The following is a 16,110-nucleotide window of genomic DNA, read 5'->3' on the forward strand; positions in this document are numbered from 1 at the left end:
AATAAATGGACCTGCAGCATGACCATAGAGTATAGGATGAATCAGGGTCACAGTGAGCTGTCAGAAGAGAAGAATGAGAAGTGAGCACAATTACATTTGGTTTTCCATCCACCAGACTTTAGGGAGTGCCGGTCAACGAAAGTGTCTTCTCTGATTTCTGAGGTAAGCATGCAGGAAGACAGACATTACAAACAGGTAGTTGCAGCTGAAGTAGTTGCCAGTTATTTGAAATATGACCTTCTCTGCATATATTTTAAGGGAATGTGGGGACTAAGCAATGTGCAGACAAATTGAAAACTTTCTTGAAACTGCCTTACTTGCAGACTACTTGCTGCTGTGTCTTCCAGTGAACCATCTGTAAGGCAGGCGCAGAGACACTGGGCTTGTGGTGAGTACAGTCCTTGTCCTAATCTCTTATCCAGCCTAATGCTGACAGAAGTTACTTCAACATAGTGCACAGAAGCAGCAGTCATTGACTAGAACCCCTGGTGCTGTATGAACCTTCCAGGCTTTGGGTAAATCTTCAGAAATAAATCCATATGACTCAGATGCTTATTTTTCATTTTAAAAAGTGATTGAGGCACTTGGTTGCTGTCCTCCCCTTGAATGAATTCTCATTCCCTGTTTGGCAGATAACAGAAGCTTTTCCTGTTTCCACAGTCTGACTACTGCTTCCTTTGATTCATTGATTTTGCAGAGTTTTTTCTTAAAGGTATGAAGAATATATCATATTTCCAGGGGCAGGATTACCAGGGCTTGGTATTAGAGGATGGTTAGTCGTTCTGCCAAAAGTGTTAATGTGTGGTCTACTGTTCATACTACTGAAGAGTCCCCAGCTGGTGCTACAAGTGCCTTTGATGTCAATTGACCTAGATAAGTGGAGAGCAATTGAAGGAATTAATATGTTAGAGTACAATGTTTGTATCTTCATGAATCTGAATGTGGTTGCTTTTTCTTTCCCTGTTGTCAGTCTTTTTTCTTTTGAAATCACTTGAGCAGTCCCTGAAGGTAGTTTAAGTTCACTGAGGCTGCTGTTTATTTTAACCGAGGTGCATATATGAGTCTGAATAATTGATTATTAAGTTGGGTATTAGGATATTTCTGAAGCTGTGGAATTGCTGGGAAGTCTTTTTATGCTGCAGATCATATGGCTTTGATGATAATGGTTCACTTGAAAGTTTTTTCCCAACTGTTCATGTAAAGATCTAATTAACCAACATTAATGCTGGTTTATCAGCTACTTCAAGTTGTAAGAACTACAGAGTTAGAAAATTGCTCTTTTTTCAATAAGGAAATGGAAATAATTCAATAACATGTGGCTCAGCAGATTTTGTGCAAGAATAGTATGTTGGCAATATATTACATGTGTGAAGAACTTCTTTCAACTCAAGAGTGTTGTGATTGCACTTTTCAGCTTTTGCTTTAAGAATGTTTGACAAGAGATGGGGGTAAAAAAAAAACAACATCCCTGAGGGATTGTGCATCTATTAGTAGGCAAATTGGCTGTCTGGCTTCTGCTCATTTGTTTATCCCTCTTTAAACCCCCTTGTGAATACTGCAATGCAGAATAGCTGTTACTTTTAAGCCTCTGTTTCTGATCTGTGAATTCCCTTTCCAAGTTGCCAGTGATTTTTTTTTTTCTAAGAAACCTGAAAAGCAGGAGGAAATTGTCTGTTTAACTGTTAGTGACAGACACTGCTTGAAGTGAGATACCCAAGATTTTTTTATTATTAATTTTTAAAGACTAGGAGAGTCAAAACCTCTCTCAGTAACACCATACTCTTGAAAAGGATTAGCTAAAGGCATTCATCTGAGGGGCACTGAAAACCCACAAATGGCAGGAATAACTGTATGTTTTTGGAATAGAGAGGGATGACTTGCCTTTTTCTAAAGTTCTTGAGACTGATCACCAGTAGATAGGCCACACTGTTGTGGTGAAACAACATCTAAAGGTGATCTTCTTTGCCCTTTTTAAAAGTATCTTGTTTTTCGCACTGATAAGTGTAACATCGAGGCTCCAATGATTTACTTCTCATTAGTCAGACTGGCAGCGGTTTTGCCTCCCCCAAGCCCATCCCGGGTGTGGTATGCCTGTTCGGGTTATCTGAGCATGATTCAGCGGGCCTCAGAGCAGAGATCGTGCTCCGGTCTTACAGCGTTTATTACTTATGGCAGACGTCATCTGGACTTCTCGCAACTGAACTCTGCGCTCTGCTCTGATTGTTGGAGCGAAGCAGGCTTGCCTATGGCTGCAGTCTGTAGCGAGCTCCGTTCCCCTTGTATGAGCCCGGAGTAGGAGGGTGCAGTTCTGACTCGGTGGTGGCGAGTGCCCAGCTTGGGGGGACTCTGGACCGCCCCGCTGCAGCCTGGACCGTGCGCTGGCCACCTGGCAATGAGGTGCCCTGCCCTGCCCGAGCACCATCACAGACACGGGCTACCGACACAAGCTATGGTTCTAGTAGCGCAGGGGTTGATGATAGGGCTACCGGGCCTCCTTTCCCGGGGGCTGTGCGGGGGGGACAGCTTTCCCCGCACCTGAAAGGTGGGCAGCTCCGCGGACAGCAATGCTGGGGGGCGAGGACTGAGCCCGGCCCTAGCACCTCAGGGTGCTGACGCCGCCTCCGCAACCTCGGGAGCGCCCTGGGCAGCCCTCAAGGACGGGAACGGGGCCTTGAGGGACACGGATGTGGAGGGAGCGGCTGCTCCTGCCCTGCCCATGCCCACCCCGTTCCTCTCCCCTTTCTGCTGCGAGAGGCGGGCGCGGACGGGTGAGTCAGCGCCACGCCAGGAGGGGGTAGAGCCTGCCCGGCCCTACAAAACCCCGCCCGGGCCATTGCCGGCCTCAGCCGCCGTCAGAGCCGTCGCTAGAGCTGCCCTGCCTGTCCTGGCCAGGTGAGCCCTCCCCGGGTGGCACGGAGCAGGGCAATGCAACACTGAGCCGGGCCGGGCGTGCGGGTGGGTGACGGAGAGCAATAGAGGCTTCCCGGCGGGAGCGGAGCAGGCGCTGCGCGGCCGCGGAGCGGGGCGGTGGCTGGGTGCGGCCGCCGCCTCTGAGCCTCGCGCGTTCCGGCTCTTCCCTCGGTGCTGCCTCCCGGGGCTTCTCCGCGCGCGGCCTCCCGCCGAAACGGCGCTGGCCAAAGGCGGGTACCCGCGGGCGGCTCCGAGCGCCCCGCAGCAGCTCTGGGTGTGGCAGCAGCGCTCGGGAAAGAGGAACTAGACCCAAACTCCTCCAGACTTCCCCAGACACTCACTTCTTCGTTACGGTACACGCAGGCTCAGCTGGCTAAACGACGATGCTGTACTTTTCAGTACGGAGCCTCGCAGAGCCGCGGCTGGAGGCGGTCCGCGTAGGCTCAGCTGTAGCGAGGCTGGAAGCGCTGCAGCAGGCGGAGCCCAGAGTCTGGTCTGGGGCAGCGGCCCCTTCCCTTCTCCTCCAGGGTGTGGCTGCGGCTGCTGGCGCCGCTGCAGATGCAGCCACAGCCGCTGGCATGGGCAAGAAAGAGGCCCCTGTACGGGGCATGTTGTGGGTAGGCAGTACTTTCCCGGGGGTTTGCCTTTGCACTCCTCCGTGGCTGGCCAGGGAGCCCTGTGTGGACCCTTGCTATGGCTTGGACACAGATTTCCACCTTATCCTGCCCTGGCTGTGATCAGACTTGCTTGAGATTTTGCTGCTGCCTGTTGGATTGTGAGTCAGCTTGGACACCACTTCCTCGTCCTCAAGTGAGGAGGGGCAGTAGGACAAAGGAATGTGATCTGTTTTAACTGGAAGAAAAGTTAAGTGATTTCAGGATAGTTATGCAGAATTAAGTTGTGTATACAAGACAGGTTTAATTCTGTTTAATAGTTGATCTCTTTATGTTCGTACTCAAATGCTGTATCTGCATGGAGTGCAGACCCAAACATGTAGGTCAAGAGCGAAAGAATCTCTTATGCCTTTGAGTGGTCCATTCTTGTGTATGCTTTCTGTTGGTGGAGCCAGTTGTGCTAAGCAGCTCTAGTGAATATAGTTTCCAGCGGTTTTTGTTCATTAAAAAAAAAAAAAGTAAATAAGAAAAAATCCTTTACTGTCTCTGAAGTAGGAATAACTTACATTTGAAGAAATAAGTTCTAAAATGTGTATGCACAAGCATCTTCCTGGAAGAGAACATCTTCTGGGTTATTAGCAGTGTCTGTGGAAGAGAATGGTTAAAGTATGTTTGTGGTGGTGTGATTTAATAGGCTTTGAAATCCTGTTCTGTAAAGCTAATTTTTTGTGCAAGTAGTGGCTGTAAATGATCTGTTAAACTTTCATTGGATGATCTGGGGAGATATAGCCTGGCTCATTCGTAGTTGCAGTTAGCATTGTGTACAAATGAATGATTGTGAGTCCTTACTTCATTTGCAGCAGATGTTGTGGATCTTCCTTACTGTCCCTCATCTCTGCTATTAACAAGGCCTTGCCCTAATTCTTGGAGACTTAACACAAATATGTTCCAAGGGAAAGAGATTCTCATTCTCTCATTCCAGGGATGCCGTTTCCTTGGCTCAGATATCTGGGAACACCCTTTGCTCCATCTCTGTCTGCAGGAGTATATTAAGTGCTTCTTAAAGTGCTAACTCTGCTGATTGAGCAATGTGGTTGTTTGTGCATACCTGACACTTTTTCCCATGGATCACACGGGGTTTTTTTCAGCTGTCATGTACCTGAGCTGCCCCTGGGAATTAAGATACAGGGCTGGTTTTAAATACACACTCTTCTGTCTGCCAACAGTTATGGAGGTGAGGTACTGAATATAGACTAGGCCCAATATAATAACAGAATTGCAAACCCAGTGATTACTGTAGGAGTCAACATCAAAACAGATGCTATCTCTTTTAGTAGAGTAACATTATAATTCAGCATTACATAACATGAATTCAGGAGAAAAACAGTTGTAGAAACTTGCCTTAAGGCACTGAAGTATTAGTTTACAGCTGGAAGGCTAAAGTCAATTCTCTCCCAGTATGAGGAAGAACAAGTTAGTGCAAGTATCATCTATCTGCATGCTCAAACCCACCCAGAACTTGTCAAAGCTACATTAGATAAAATCAGTCTGTCATAGAACAGTGAGAGTCTGTTCTCAGACACAAGTACCTTACGAAGCAGGATGTGACAAGAGATGTGTTTGTTCTCCGAGTAGAGATCTGTCTCTGCAAAAATTCTTGCAAAACCTCTTTTTTCTTTTCCTTTGCCAACTTGTGGCTGATGGGAGGTTAGTTGCTATAGCATTGTTGTGTGCTGATGGTATGACCCTCCCAGTTCCAGCTCTGCATGAGGGTGTGTTTGTTCTGTTCCTGGACTCTGTTCAAGATTTTTGTTCCAACAGGCCTGGTTCAATGTGGTTTTAAATTGATGTAGAAATAGGAGTCTTGCAAAAAGTTTTCAGTGATTGTTTAGTGAGAGATTATACTGCAATTTATTTGCTTCAGCTTTCACCGGTGTTTTTTAGTTCTTTGTGACAAGCATGACTAAAGGGCTTCAGTTGCTCGGTTGCTTTAGTATTGGTTGTGATACTGTCAAAGTACAAAGGTCTCATTGTTAGACACTTCATTTTATTAAGAGCAAACAGCAAGAATTTATAACTCAGTAATATATTGGTTAATAGTGACTATATCAGGTAGCTTACTACGGCCTGTCTTTCAAGGGCTGAGTTGGACTTTCTGCTCTGAAGAAGTTGATGCATGACTGATGGGTTTTTTTTAATTCTCCATTTTATTTTTCCTCCCCTAGGATCTTAATTTTTACTCAAAGTCGCTTTTGTTACTTACAGCTAGGTTGCTTCAGAAGATGAAAGGTTGTCAATTCTGTGTGCTGTGAAAGCCGTGTAATTGTGTTTCTTCATTTTACTCTCGTAACACTTTCTCTGTCTTCTCAAAATGAGAATTTCTCAGCTCTTCTGCCTATATACAAGAGGTTTACAGGAGCTAAACCAGAAATTAAACATTTGTGCTAGACTTTTAACCAGGTTTCCATTGTTAAGAAACTGTTTCAAATTTCTTGGTCATTCTCCAAGCTCTTGGGTTCAGGTTGATCACTGAGTGGAGAAGAGTTTGGTTTGTCTGGGAAATTCATCTGAATGGCCACTACTGCTTGCCTCAAAGCTCCAATGCTATCAGAAGAATGACTGATGAAGGATTAAAAGAGAGTATGAAAAAATATCCATAACTGGCTGCACAGTAGCTGGGAGTTGGTTCAGAGGGCACGGTATCTGGGCGGTGCTTTTGGGGACCTGGTCAGAGCACTTACTGAGGCTGAAAATATTTCAGTTTTGATTCCAGGCTCACTTATCTGGTAGCAAAATATCACTCATCCTGCTGTCCATTTTCTCTTACCTCTCAGCAAGTAACTCTTCCCTGTGTGATAATATTCTCTACAGCTTGGTTATAGAATTCCTGAGAAACAAGCTTTAATTCCACAGACAAAATTATGCTTGCTGCAGGTGCCCACCTGGGTGACTTTGAAATAATGTGAGTGGCAGTTTTTGTCCTTTCAGTACAGGAATTTGAAAGCAGAATTTTGGGAATACATCAATCCTCTTAAATATTGTCTCCAGCTTACAACCTTTGTTAAAAATTTCCTCCTTAGTTGAGAGACTGCTCCAGTAGAACCATAATACAGCTCTGGCCACATGCTAACCATGAACCTGCTGAGAAAAGGCACAGCCCTGTAACATAAGCATATCACATCAGTATTCATTTCTGCAATGTACATAATCTGGCTCAGGGTTGGGGGTTTGCCCGTTTTTCTTTATGTATGTTAGCAAGATGTTGTGTGAGTCTGGCAATAGAACAATTACATTGATTGTCTTGATTGTCTTAATGACTCTTACTTTTGGAACTAACCCTTTTAAGCCAGTCCTTGTTACTTATTGTCTGACAATCATGTCACTAAGTGGTGGTTTCAACTTGTTCTATGACTCTTAGTCCTGGGGAACCACTACAAAACCACAGGCTATTAGAGGCATTTGTAGCCTCTGTCCAGGCTTAAAGACTGAACAGCATTGTGATTTTATAAAAGGTCTGCAAGAATATAAATACTTTCAATCTATTCCGTGAGTGCTTGAGGAACTGAGCATCTGATTTAAATGTTACTACTTGTTGCTTTTTTGGCTTTGTGCTGGGCCTGACTATAATGTTTCTGGTATCATTTTCCTGGTACTGAGGTGTAGGCTTAGCTGGTTCTGTTTTTAAGGTAGAGATTTTCAAGTTCATAGGTTTTAAGTCTAAAATGCAGATTTTTAAATTTTGATTTTTAAGGAGTAGAAATAAAGCCTTGCAGTATTAATGGTGGTGTGGTTTGGAAACTCCTACATCCACTTTCTTGCTTGGGATTAGCAAGGTTCATTGGACTGTCATAGTCCTGCAATGTTTCAATACTATGTAACACGCAGATGTAACTGTAAGTATATTTTAAGTCTACTTTTTTTTTTTCCCTGCAGCATTCTTTCAAGATGTCAACTGTCCATGAAATTTTAAGCAAGCTCAGCCTTGAAGGAGATGTAAGTATTACTATCTGAACAAGAAAGGTTTGTCTTACTCAAGTGCCACATCCTATTTCTTTTGATACCAACAACAGTTCACGAGAGTCCACACTTACAGTGACTAAAGACCTCATTGGCACTTTTCAGCCACAAAGCAGCTGTAAAACATAGGACAGTTAGATGAAGTGACTAGATATAGTGACAGTGCTTCTCACTGGCCACCCTCATGATCAGTATTTGTAGTGCTAGGCCATATGAAAGAGATCACATCTGTGATCCCTTCTTCTTCCAAAGAAACAAGTGAGTTAAGGATGACAAGAGAAGATGGAAATGTATTTGGTTTCACTGATACCTTCTGATTTTTTTTTCAATTGCAAATAGAGACAATTAATGACAATTAAAATACTGAGGCTGTCACCAAAACCTTTTGAAAAAGCTTATTTCCTGAAATATTTTCTCTTTTGAAAAGCTTAAAGAATCTCGGGGTTTATTGTGTATTTTCTATCACATCTGCACTTGGTAGTTTTATTGAAATACTAGAAAACCACATTCTCTTAGTTTTATTTCTTATGTTGCAACACTAGATGGTAGGATTACCAGTGTAGTGTCAGGGTATCACATGATGAATTTGTGGTTCTGCCAATGTCACTGAAGGGGAATTGAATCCTATCCATGCCTTATTTCATCATGTTGCATATAAATTTGCTGTGCTTTTAAATGTTAAAGCTTGTAACTGGAGATCGGAGCTTGGTGCAAGATAAGATTTTGCCTGGTTTTGTTACTTTGAATTAGTTGGGGCAATGAATGAGGCAGGAATTAGAAAAATATGTAGTTATTTTTATTTTGGAAAAGCCCCACCCACAAACCATATACAGGCTAGTTAAAATTTGGGTTCTGGTTGGGTCAGAAAATCTTCACAAGGGTGCTTATGGGCAATTTTAGTAATTTAGGAGAATCAGAAAATGGGAAAAGCTTAAGCCACAAAATAGCTTTGCCCCACTTATAAATAAATGGCAGCCCAGTGCCCTAGGGATAGTCTGATCTACTCATGTCAGAGTAGAATTTGGAGATAGTGACTTCTTTGCAGCAGTATTTGGAGCTGCAAATGATAATCTAGTTGTGGATCCATGCAGCAGTGAGTTGAATGCGAATAAACCTGTCTGTAGGTGCAGCTTCCACAAGGCAAATCTCGTGAAGCAGCACTGCCTTAGCAGCGCTGGAAAAAGCCAAACTGCTCAGCCTGTTCCTATGAACAGCATCGGTTTACAGTAGAGGCAGGTCCTTCCAGGGGCAAGACATGATGTAGCCATCTGAAAGTGGTAACTGTGCACTGTCTCCTCAGCTTTCTTCAAGATCCTCCTTCTTCAAGGTCTGCCTAGTCAGTGTCTCCAGTTGTCATATATATGTGCTGGGGTGATTTGCTCTTCTCCATTCAAGCCCGCAAGGGAGGAGGAGGCAGCATCTCACCTACTTCTCCATTCCAAACCCCCAGAGCCAGAGGTGGGGGTAGGGAAAACAGTTTTGCACCCCGTTCAGACCTCCAGAGACAGAGAGTGGGGAGTGCCCTGCCACATACTTGTTGCAAAATAAGTTATACCACTTAGGAAAGAGCTGTTGGAAAGAACTGGGTAGTGCACTGTAGGTAAGTGGCAAAGCTGATTTGTACTGCAAGAGCAGTCATCTCTTCAGATTTTTTGACTGTGTTTGTTTCAACAGAGAATTACTTTCAGAATATTTGAGCAATCTGTTCTCAAGGGCAGAAATGTTTCTTCTGTGATGTTTGCAAGAAGTTGCAAAAGTCAGGTTTGAATACTGTTCCATGCAGCATTTTCATCAGAAATCCTGCCCAAGCCTAAGAAATAGGAGGCAGTTGATTTGTTCTGTAGATCTGGAGTAGAAGCCTCAATTACTGAGTATCTAATTGGTGTAGAGGACTTGTCCTGTTCCCCTAAATGATGGTTCAGGCAGCTAGCTGGTTTTAAACACAGTACTTCAAACACTTGCTCTCAGAAAAAAAGTTTATATCCTTGGGACATCACAAGATGAGCCTGAGTCCTGCCTTGTGCAATAATGAGATTTTGCATTCTGCATCAGTGCTATAGTGATGGATTTTTTACCAGCTGAAGAAGGTGACCTCCTTGCTTTAGCTTCATATTGTCTCCTCCTTTTAAGGAAAGGAGGGAGTTGAACAGAAGCTAATCTATGCTTATATATTACATATATACATGTCTCTTCCCAGGTCTTTTGGTCACTGTCAGGAGGTCTGAATCCAATTTGTTGCATGTGCTGGGTGGAAGCTCTCAAATTGCGAATATATTGCTATGTATTTTCTCAGCTTATATCATGATACAGTAAAATACTCTCCCAAATGTCTCAGGAAATACTTTGGGCTGAGTGGAAGGAGAGGTACCGAGCCAGTTAATTAGAGGTGCCACATGATTGCATTCCTAATGAGCTTTGCTTTAAGAATCTTTCAGGCATATACTTCTCTGAGGCTGCATTGTGCATCTTCATTTGCTGTTTCTATTAACAATTTGATCTGCTAACAGGAAAGGCTATGTTTTGTGGTATGTATGTGGGCCAGACTGGGGACACTTTGCTAGATAGAGCTGATCATAAGAGACAAAAGAAAAGAATGGTTCAGTTTATCAGTGCCTTTTTGACTTCCCGTCTCCACAGGGTAACACAGATTATCTCAAGAAGGCACAGTGGTTGCTGCCAGAGAAATCTGTTCAGGACAGTGTGATCTCTACAGGATAGAATCAAGTGCAGCCAAAGCCCGTGGAATCTTTTAGTTGAAGTTTATCCTGCATTTAACAATTGGCATGCAAATAGATCCTCCAGGTCCTATTAAGTCCTGTTTATGAACCACTCTCTGTTGGGGTTAGGGACTGAAACAAAACTATCTTTATAAAGAAAGCTTGGTAATTCATTCACTTAAGAAACTGCTGTGGTAATTCCAGATGTTAGCCACGTGTGCACCTTTTTGCCAGAAGTCAGGGTCTCTGAACTCAGCAGAGTGGGATTTGTGGGTATTTCTCAGCTGTTTGTATGAAAGTCTGTGGTGTAGTTTAACTTGCCCATGGGAGGTGATACGAGCTGAACTGTTGGCTTACAGGGATGCAGTAGAGAAGAGTTGAATCTCCGTTCTGATGACCTCCCGTTTGAAGCCACAATCCTCAGGAGAGGGCATAAGCAGCTGATAACATCTGCTAACTTTTTACATGTTGAAGCTGTTAAATAAGTGAACTTACCTGCAAGTCTTGTTATTCTTTGCAGAGATGATTTGGAACATCATTTGGTTTTGTTAGCCTGGTGCTGTTTAAACCAAGCGAGTGCAGGTACAAAGTTTAAACATTTTCAAAGGGAGATTGTGATTAACTTCTGCTTTCTGGATCAAAATGCCTTTAAAGACTTTATTTTTTTTTTTATTTTGTAGCATGTAATCCAAAGTAAAGTATCAGCTTCAAACCTAAAATACTCTGGACTTAACATTTTTTAAATTAGCTTTCTGTAATCAATTTCCTTCTGATCTAGTCAGAGAACTCTGGACTTTTAGGAGACTGAAGTTTAGTGTGTAAACTTGTGTTAGATTTTTGCTGCAATAATATATTATATCTATATATTCTTTGTTCTAATAAGCAAGGCATGGACAAAACACATCAGGAGAATGAAGTTCAGCAGCTCATAGTAGAATTTAATTTCCACAGATACCCAGTGGTAGTTCTTATGTTTTAAAATTTGGCTCAATACCAGTTAATGAAGAGGCATGTATGTTATTACTGCAGCATGGATAAGATTACATGATTTAACTTCCAGGTGTGTTCTCTTTCCTCTAGCATTCTCTCCCACCAAGTGCCTATGCTGCAGTTAAGGCCTACTCAAATTTTGATGCTGACCGGGATGCTGCAGCCCTGGAAACAGCCATCAAGACCAAAGGTGAGGAACGTGGGCTGTGGTTTTGATTCCACTTGTAAGACAGAATGATGACAATAAAGAAAAATAAGCTACTGTGTCTTAAGACTTAACATTGTAGTATCCTTATTTAAGAATACCTATTTTAGGAGACGGAAAATCTCTCGGGCACCACCAATGAAATCTTGACCGAGTTGGGTTTTAAACTCTCTGAATATGTGCAGTGAATATACTTTTGAAGTCTGCAGCCAAGGTTATCACTGAAAATGCTCACTTTTTTTCTCTTGAATTGTCAATACTTCAAATTCTACTATCTCTGCCGCTAAGAATGAAGTGTCAACTTCCATGGCTCTGAATCTTGGATTTCTACTGGATTATTGGATTGGACATTTCTTTTTTTCTTTCTGCTCTGCAGACAGCTGAATAGGGATGGTTTGAACATTTTCTTCTTTGGGTTATGAACTGAATGGTCATGTATCTTGTATCAATTTTGGGTAAAAGAAAGTCCTAGAAACAAGAGAATCTAGTTTCTGAAATTACTTTGCCATATTTCAGGGGCTTGTCAGGTAGGCTTCCATCTGCTTATATCAGTGCCAGGATCCACCACTTTGCTGAATGACAGGAAACCACAACGGGGAGAGATGCAGCTACACAGAGAAGTATGGTGCACTGAAACAATCAGGAGTACAGGAACTGCAAACTACAGCTCTGGTGGAGCATTACCCTGGTGGGAATCCCAGGGCAGCAATGCTCTGTTCTTGTCCTGTTCTGTAACAAAGAAAGGGTGTGCCACACTTTCCAGACTTCCTCCTAGCCAGCTGGGCATAGCTGGGACTGCCAAATCTTTTGCCTGCATGTCAAGAGAGGGAGAAATTTAGAGAGTCAAACAGTTGCTCATCAGAAAGAAATGCAGTCTTTCATCAGTGCCAACAAAGCATGTCTGACTTGCTTTAAAATAGATTTCCCCTGCCTAGCAAGCATGGGACTTCCTTTCACAAAATTTCAGATCTGACTGGAGAAATCCCTGTCTGCTTATTCAAAACCAGAACGGAACCTACTTTAATAATTGTGTCTTTTGGTTTAATTTTTTCAAATTCCCTTGCAAGAGAGGAGTAAATGTCATCGTGCTTGGCAGAAGATGCTTTGCTTTGACATAGTTTTGTCTAGGCTTGATTTTTCACAGTCCTAATTACAGGGCAAAACCTAAACATGTCAAGTTAGACCATCAGATTTTTAGGACAGGTACAAATTTACACATTTTTAACACTGAAACTATTAATTAGTGCAGAAGGAAATGGCAATATCCTAGACAGTACAAAAGCTTTTCCAGTCAGGAAAGTCAGGCTCCTGTTGTTTTTTTACTTCCAGCAAAGATAAGCAATTGCTGAGATTGGGTTTAGGATGCCTGGAACATTTTGTTACAGAAATGATTCCCAACCATTTGAGCAAATAATAAGGAAACACGTTTGTGGACCTAGACATTGTGGGATTGAGCATATTTCTGCTTATTAGCTTGTTATCCAGGAGTGTTTTGGAGAAGGCAGCTTTTCTGGGAAGGATCTCTTTATGGTTTTAATACTGAATCTTCATCTTCTACCATAAAGACTGGCTCCTGGGGAGAATAAAGAGCAAGAGTGTTCGGATGTATCTTCCAGGCACATCCTTTGCACAATGAATGCTTGGTTATGAGATATTTTAATTTAGTAATTCAGAAAATGTACTAAAAATACAAATTCTGTGAAATACGTGGTGATTTTTTTCCCCAAATACAAATACTGAATCATCCGCACAAGAACTGTTTTTCTGCTGACAGTGATGTGAAGAGATGCCCAGGGAAGTTCTTCTGCAATAAAACAGTTTACAACATTTCAGGGAAGGAGCTTCATAGGTTTTGAGCTACAAATATAATGAACAAACGCTGCCTTCCCACAGCAGATCTCCTGTCCCCAGTTCTCTTCATGTTCAGCTTGCACTGTATGTGGAAGGCAGAAGTAAGCAGTTGTAAGGACTGACATGGCTTCTTTGTCTTAGTTAAAGACACTGAGAAAGATATGACCGGTTAAAAATGCATGGTCAAGCTCTTTGTGAGGTGGTGAGTTTTCAAACAACACAGACATAAGAACCAAGTATTTTCAGGGCTTCACTGTATACAGGATAAAGGACTCCTTGCCTTTTCTTTGGTTCAGAAATCTAGGTCTTTGCATGCTATAATGGGCCTGTATTTCACAGTCATCTAAACAGTCTTTCAGGTTGTGTCCTTTATAGCAATACTATGGAAATTGAATCCCGTGGAGCCTTACCTCTGGGAGAAATCATTAGGGGATACCTTCTGCATTTTTATGCTGACAGTATGCAAGGATGGGATTTGCAGTCAGGGCAGGCCTGTTTCCAAAACTTTCCATCTGATTAATTATCCACCACTTTCCCAGTAATGCAAACTCCATGGCTCTGTCATGAATTTCCATTTTAGTGGCTGGGTGTAAAATGGGTAAACCTTACTTTAGTGGCCTTGCATTTGTTTCAGGTGTTGTTTTTAGGTGTGGAGTGTCTGACTGTTCTGCTCTGCGTATCTAAATATTGCAACTTTCATTCACCCTCTTCAGATTAATGCCTCAAAAGTTAGCCATGGATTGTGAAGTCTCTGGTAAATACTGTAACATATTCACTGTGGCATAAGTCTATCTGCAAAAACTGTACTGCACAAATTTATTGTCTAGCCCTTTGCTGGTCTTTGAGTGGAGTTGTTGAGGTAAATGCAAGGGGCTTACCTATATCCAGCAGCCTAGAAAGGCAGATGGGCGAAAAGGGCTCTAGATGAGAGAAAAGCAGTTTGTAGTGAATTTAGAGTTCATGCAATGCAAATAACTTGTTACAGTTATAGCTTGTTCTTTTTTCTAATACATGTTCGTGCTGTGTCAGTTCCATATCTATGCTATTCAGATTTTCTCTGAGTTCATCCAGTGCCTAAGCATGTTGTCTGTAAATATTGGCTTTCTGCTGCATGGCACAAAAGACTGTTTAGTTTCTGTATAATACTCCTTTGTGCCCTGTATATAGGTTTGCTATAGTATGTGGGCCTAAATAGAAGAGACTAACAAACTAGAAGGCTACTAACAGAATGTCCATTAAGGTTCCTTTCAATTCAGGGTGCTGTTGGTTTTGCCCATAAAAATTCAGGTCCAGTGCCAGCTCCTCTGTGGAGTCTCCTTCCGGGAAATTTGCGAAACACACCTGGATGCCTTCTGGTGCAACCTGCTTTAGGTGACCCTACTTTTAGCTAGGAACTTGGACTGGGTGATCTCCAGAGGTCCCTTTCAAGCCCTACCATTCTGTGATTCCATGTATTTTAAACACACTTCTACCTTTGGTGATGTTAATTCCCTTTTTGTTTGTTGTTTAAGCCATAACACTGCAGTCTTAATAACATATCTTATCTTGTTAAAGTTGTTATTAATCAGAGAGTTGTTATTAATCCCATCTCAAACACCTTTCCATTGGCAACAAATATTTTTGTGATATTGGGTTTTTTGGTGTGTTTGGGTTTGATTTTTTTAGAGTAAGCCACAATGTCTAATTTTCAGTTGCTCACTGATAGAAATGCACAGATAAAATCTGTCCAGCCAGAATGAATTTGGGGAAAAAAAAATTGTTTCACTACTCTGTAGTTTTTTAGTGAACAGTGAAAAGTTTGAGCTGCTCTCCTGCTCCACTCCACTTTAGCAGATGTGAGTCAGCATCCTGTCCATGCAGCATGATTCCCAAGTGTGAAATACAAGTGCTTGTTTTCCATTAAATTCCAGAGCAATGAGTTGTTTTTTTAATTTCTTTAAGCATATGAATACTAAACTTTAATGCAGTCATTTGTGGGCTTCTAATCATTCATAATTGTGATAAAACTTCAAGATGTCATTTGCTTTTTTTTTAATGCCAAGAATGGCTTAAATGTAGAATTTACTAAAAAGCTGAAGATGTAGGCTTTTGCTGTGGTTTGTGCATCTGTCTGTGTGTGACCATTTTTGGACTGGGACAAAGAAAAGAAGTAGCAAAGGTGGTCACAAACTAGCTTTTGTTGAGGTGTGTATGTGCTTCTGTACACCAATGTCTACACATCAAAACTTTGGAGCCCTTTCTCCAAGGCCAGGACGTGACACATGCCAGCTGAAGAGAACTGTTGAGCTCTGCTCCAGGCAGCACATATGCTGTGTTTTGAATGTTGAAGACTGTATTAATACACAGAGAACAGTATCAAGAAAGCTTCTTCAATTCTTTGTCTTTTGTCTGTCTAGGTGTGGATGAAGTCACCATCATCAACATCCTGACAAACCGCAGCAATGAACAGAGGCAGGATATTGCGTTTGCCTATCAGAGGAGAACCAAAAAGGTAAGAAAATATTATGAAATACTGAGTAATTTTATTGTGGACAGATTTTTCTCCCTGTCCAATCCTCCAGCCTGTCCAAGTCTTGCTGAATGTTGGCACAACCTTCTGGTGTGGCAGCCACTCCACCCGGTTTGGTGTTATCTTTCTGACAGTGCACTCTGTGCCCTCATCCAGGTCACTGATGAATATATTGAACAGAACTGGTCCCAGTACTGACTCCTGTGAGACCCCACTAGTCACAGGCCTCCAACTAGACTTCATCCCATTGACCACAACTCTCTGGCTTCTTTCCAGTATTATTTGGTTTATTTTTTC

The 16,110-nt window shown here is 42.3% G+C and overlaps 1 protein-coding gene across 2 annotated transcripts in view; it reads left to right on the top strand.

Moving 5' to 3' along the window:
• Positions 1-336: 336 nt before the first annotated feature.
• ANXA2 (annexin A2) overlaps positions 337-16,110 on the top strand; it is a 28,500-nt gene continuing 12,726 nt past the window's right edge. The window contains exons 1-4 of one of the 2 annotated variants that reach the window (XM_064157439.1): positions 337-388; positions 7,458-7,517; positions 11,339-11,438; positions 15,701-15,795. In XM_064157439.1, coding sequence (XP_064013509.1) covers positions 7,470-7,517; positions 11,339-11,438; positions 15,701-15,795 — 243 coding nt within the window. In that variant the 5' untranslated portion in view covers positions 337-388; positions 7,458-7,469. Of the gene's footprint in view, positions 389-2,673; positions 2,893-7,457; positions 7,518-11,338; positions 11,439-15,700; positions 15,796-16,110 lie in introns of those variants that run through there. The other variant, XM_064157438.1, reaches the window with a different exon arrangement.

This window comes from Pogoniulus pusillus, chromosome 17, assembly GCF_015220805.1.
Source record: "Pogoniulus pusillus isolate bPogPus1 chromosome 17, bPogPus1.pri, whole genome shotgun sequence".
NCBI classification, from domain to species: Eukaryota; Metazoa; Chordata; class Aves; order Piciformes; family Lybiidae; genus Pogoniulus; species Pogoniulus pusillus.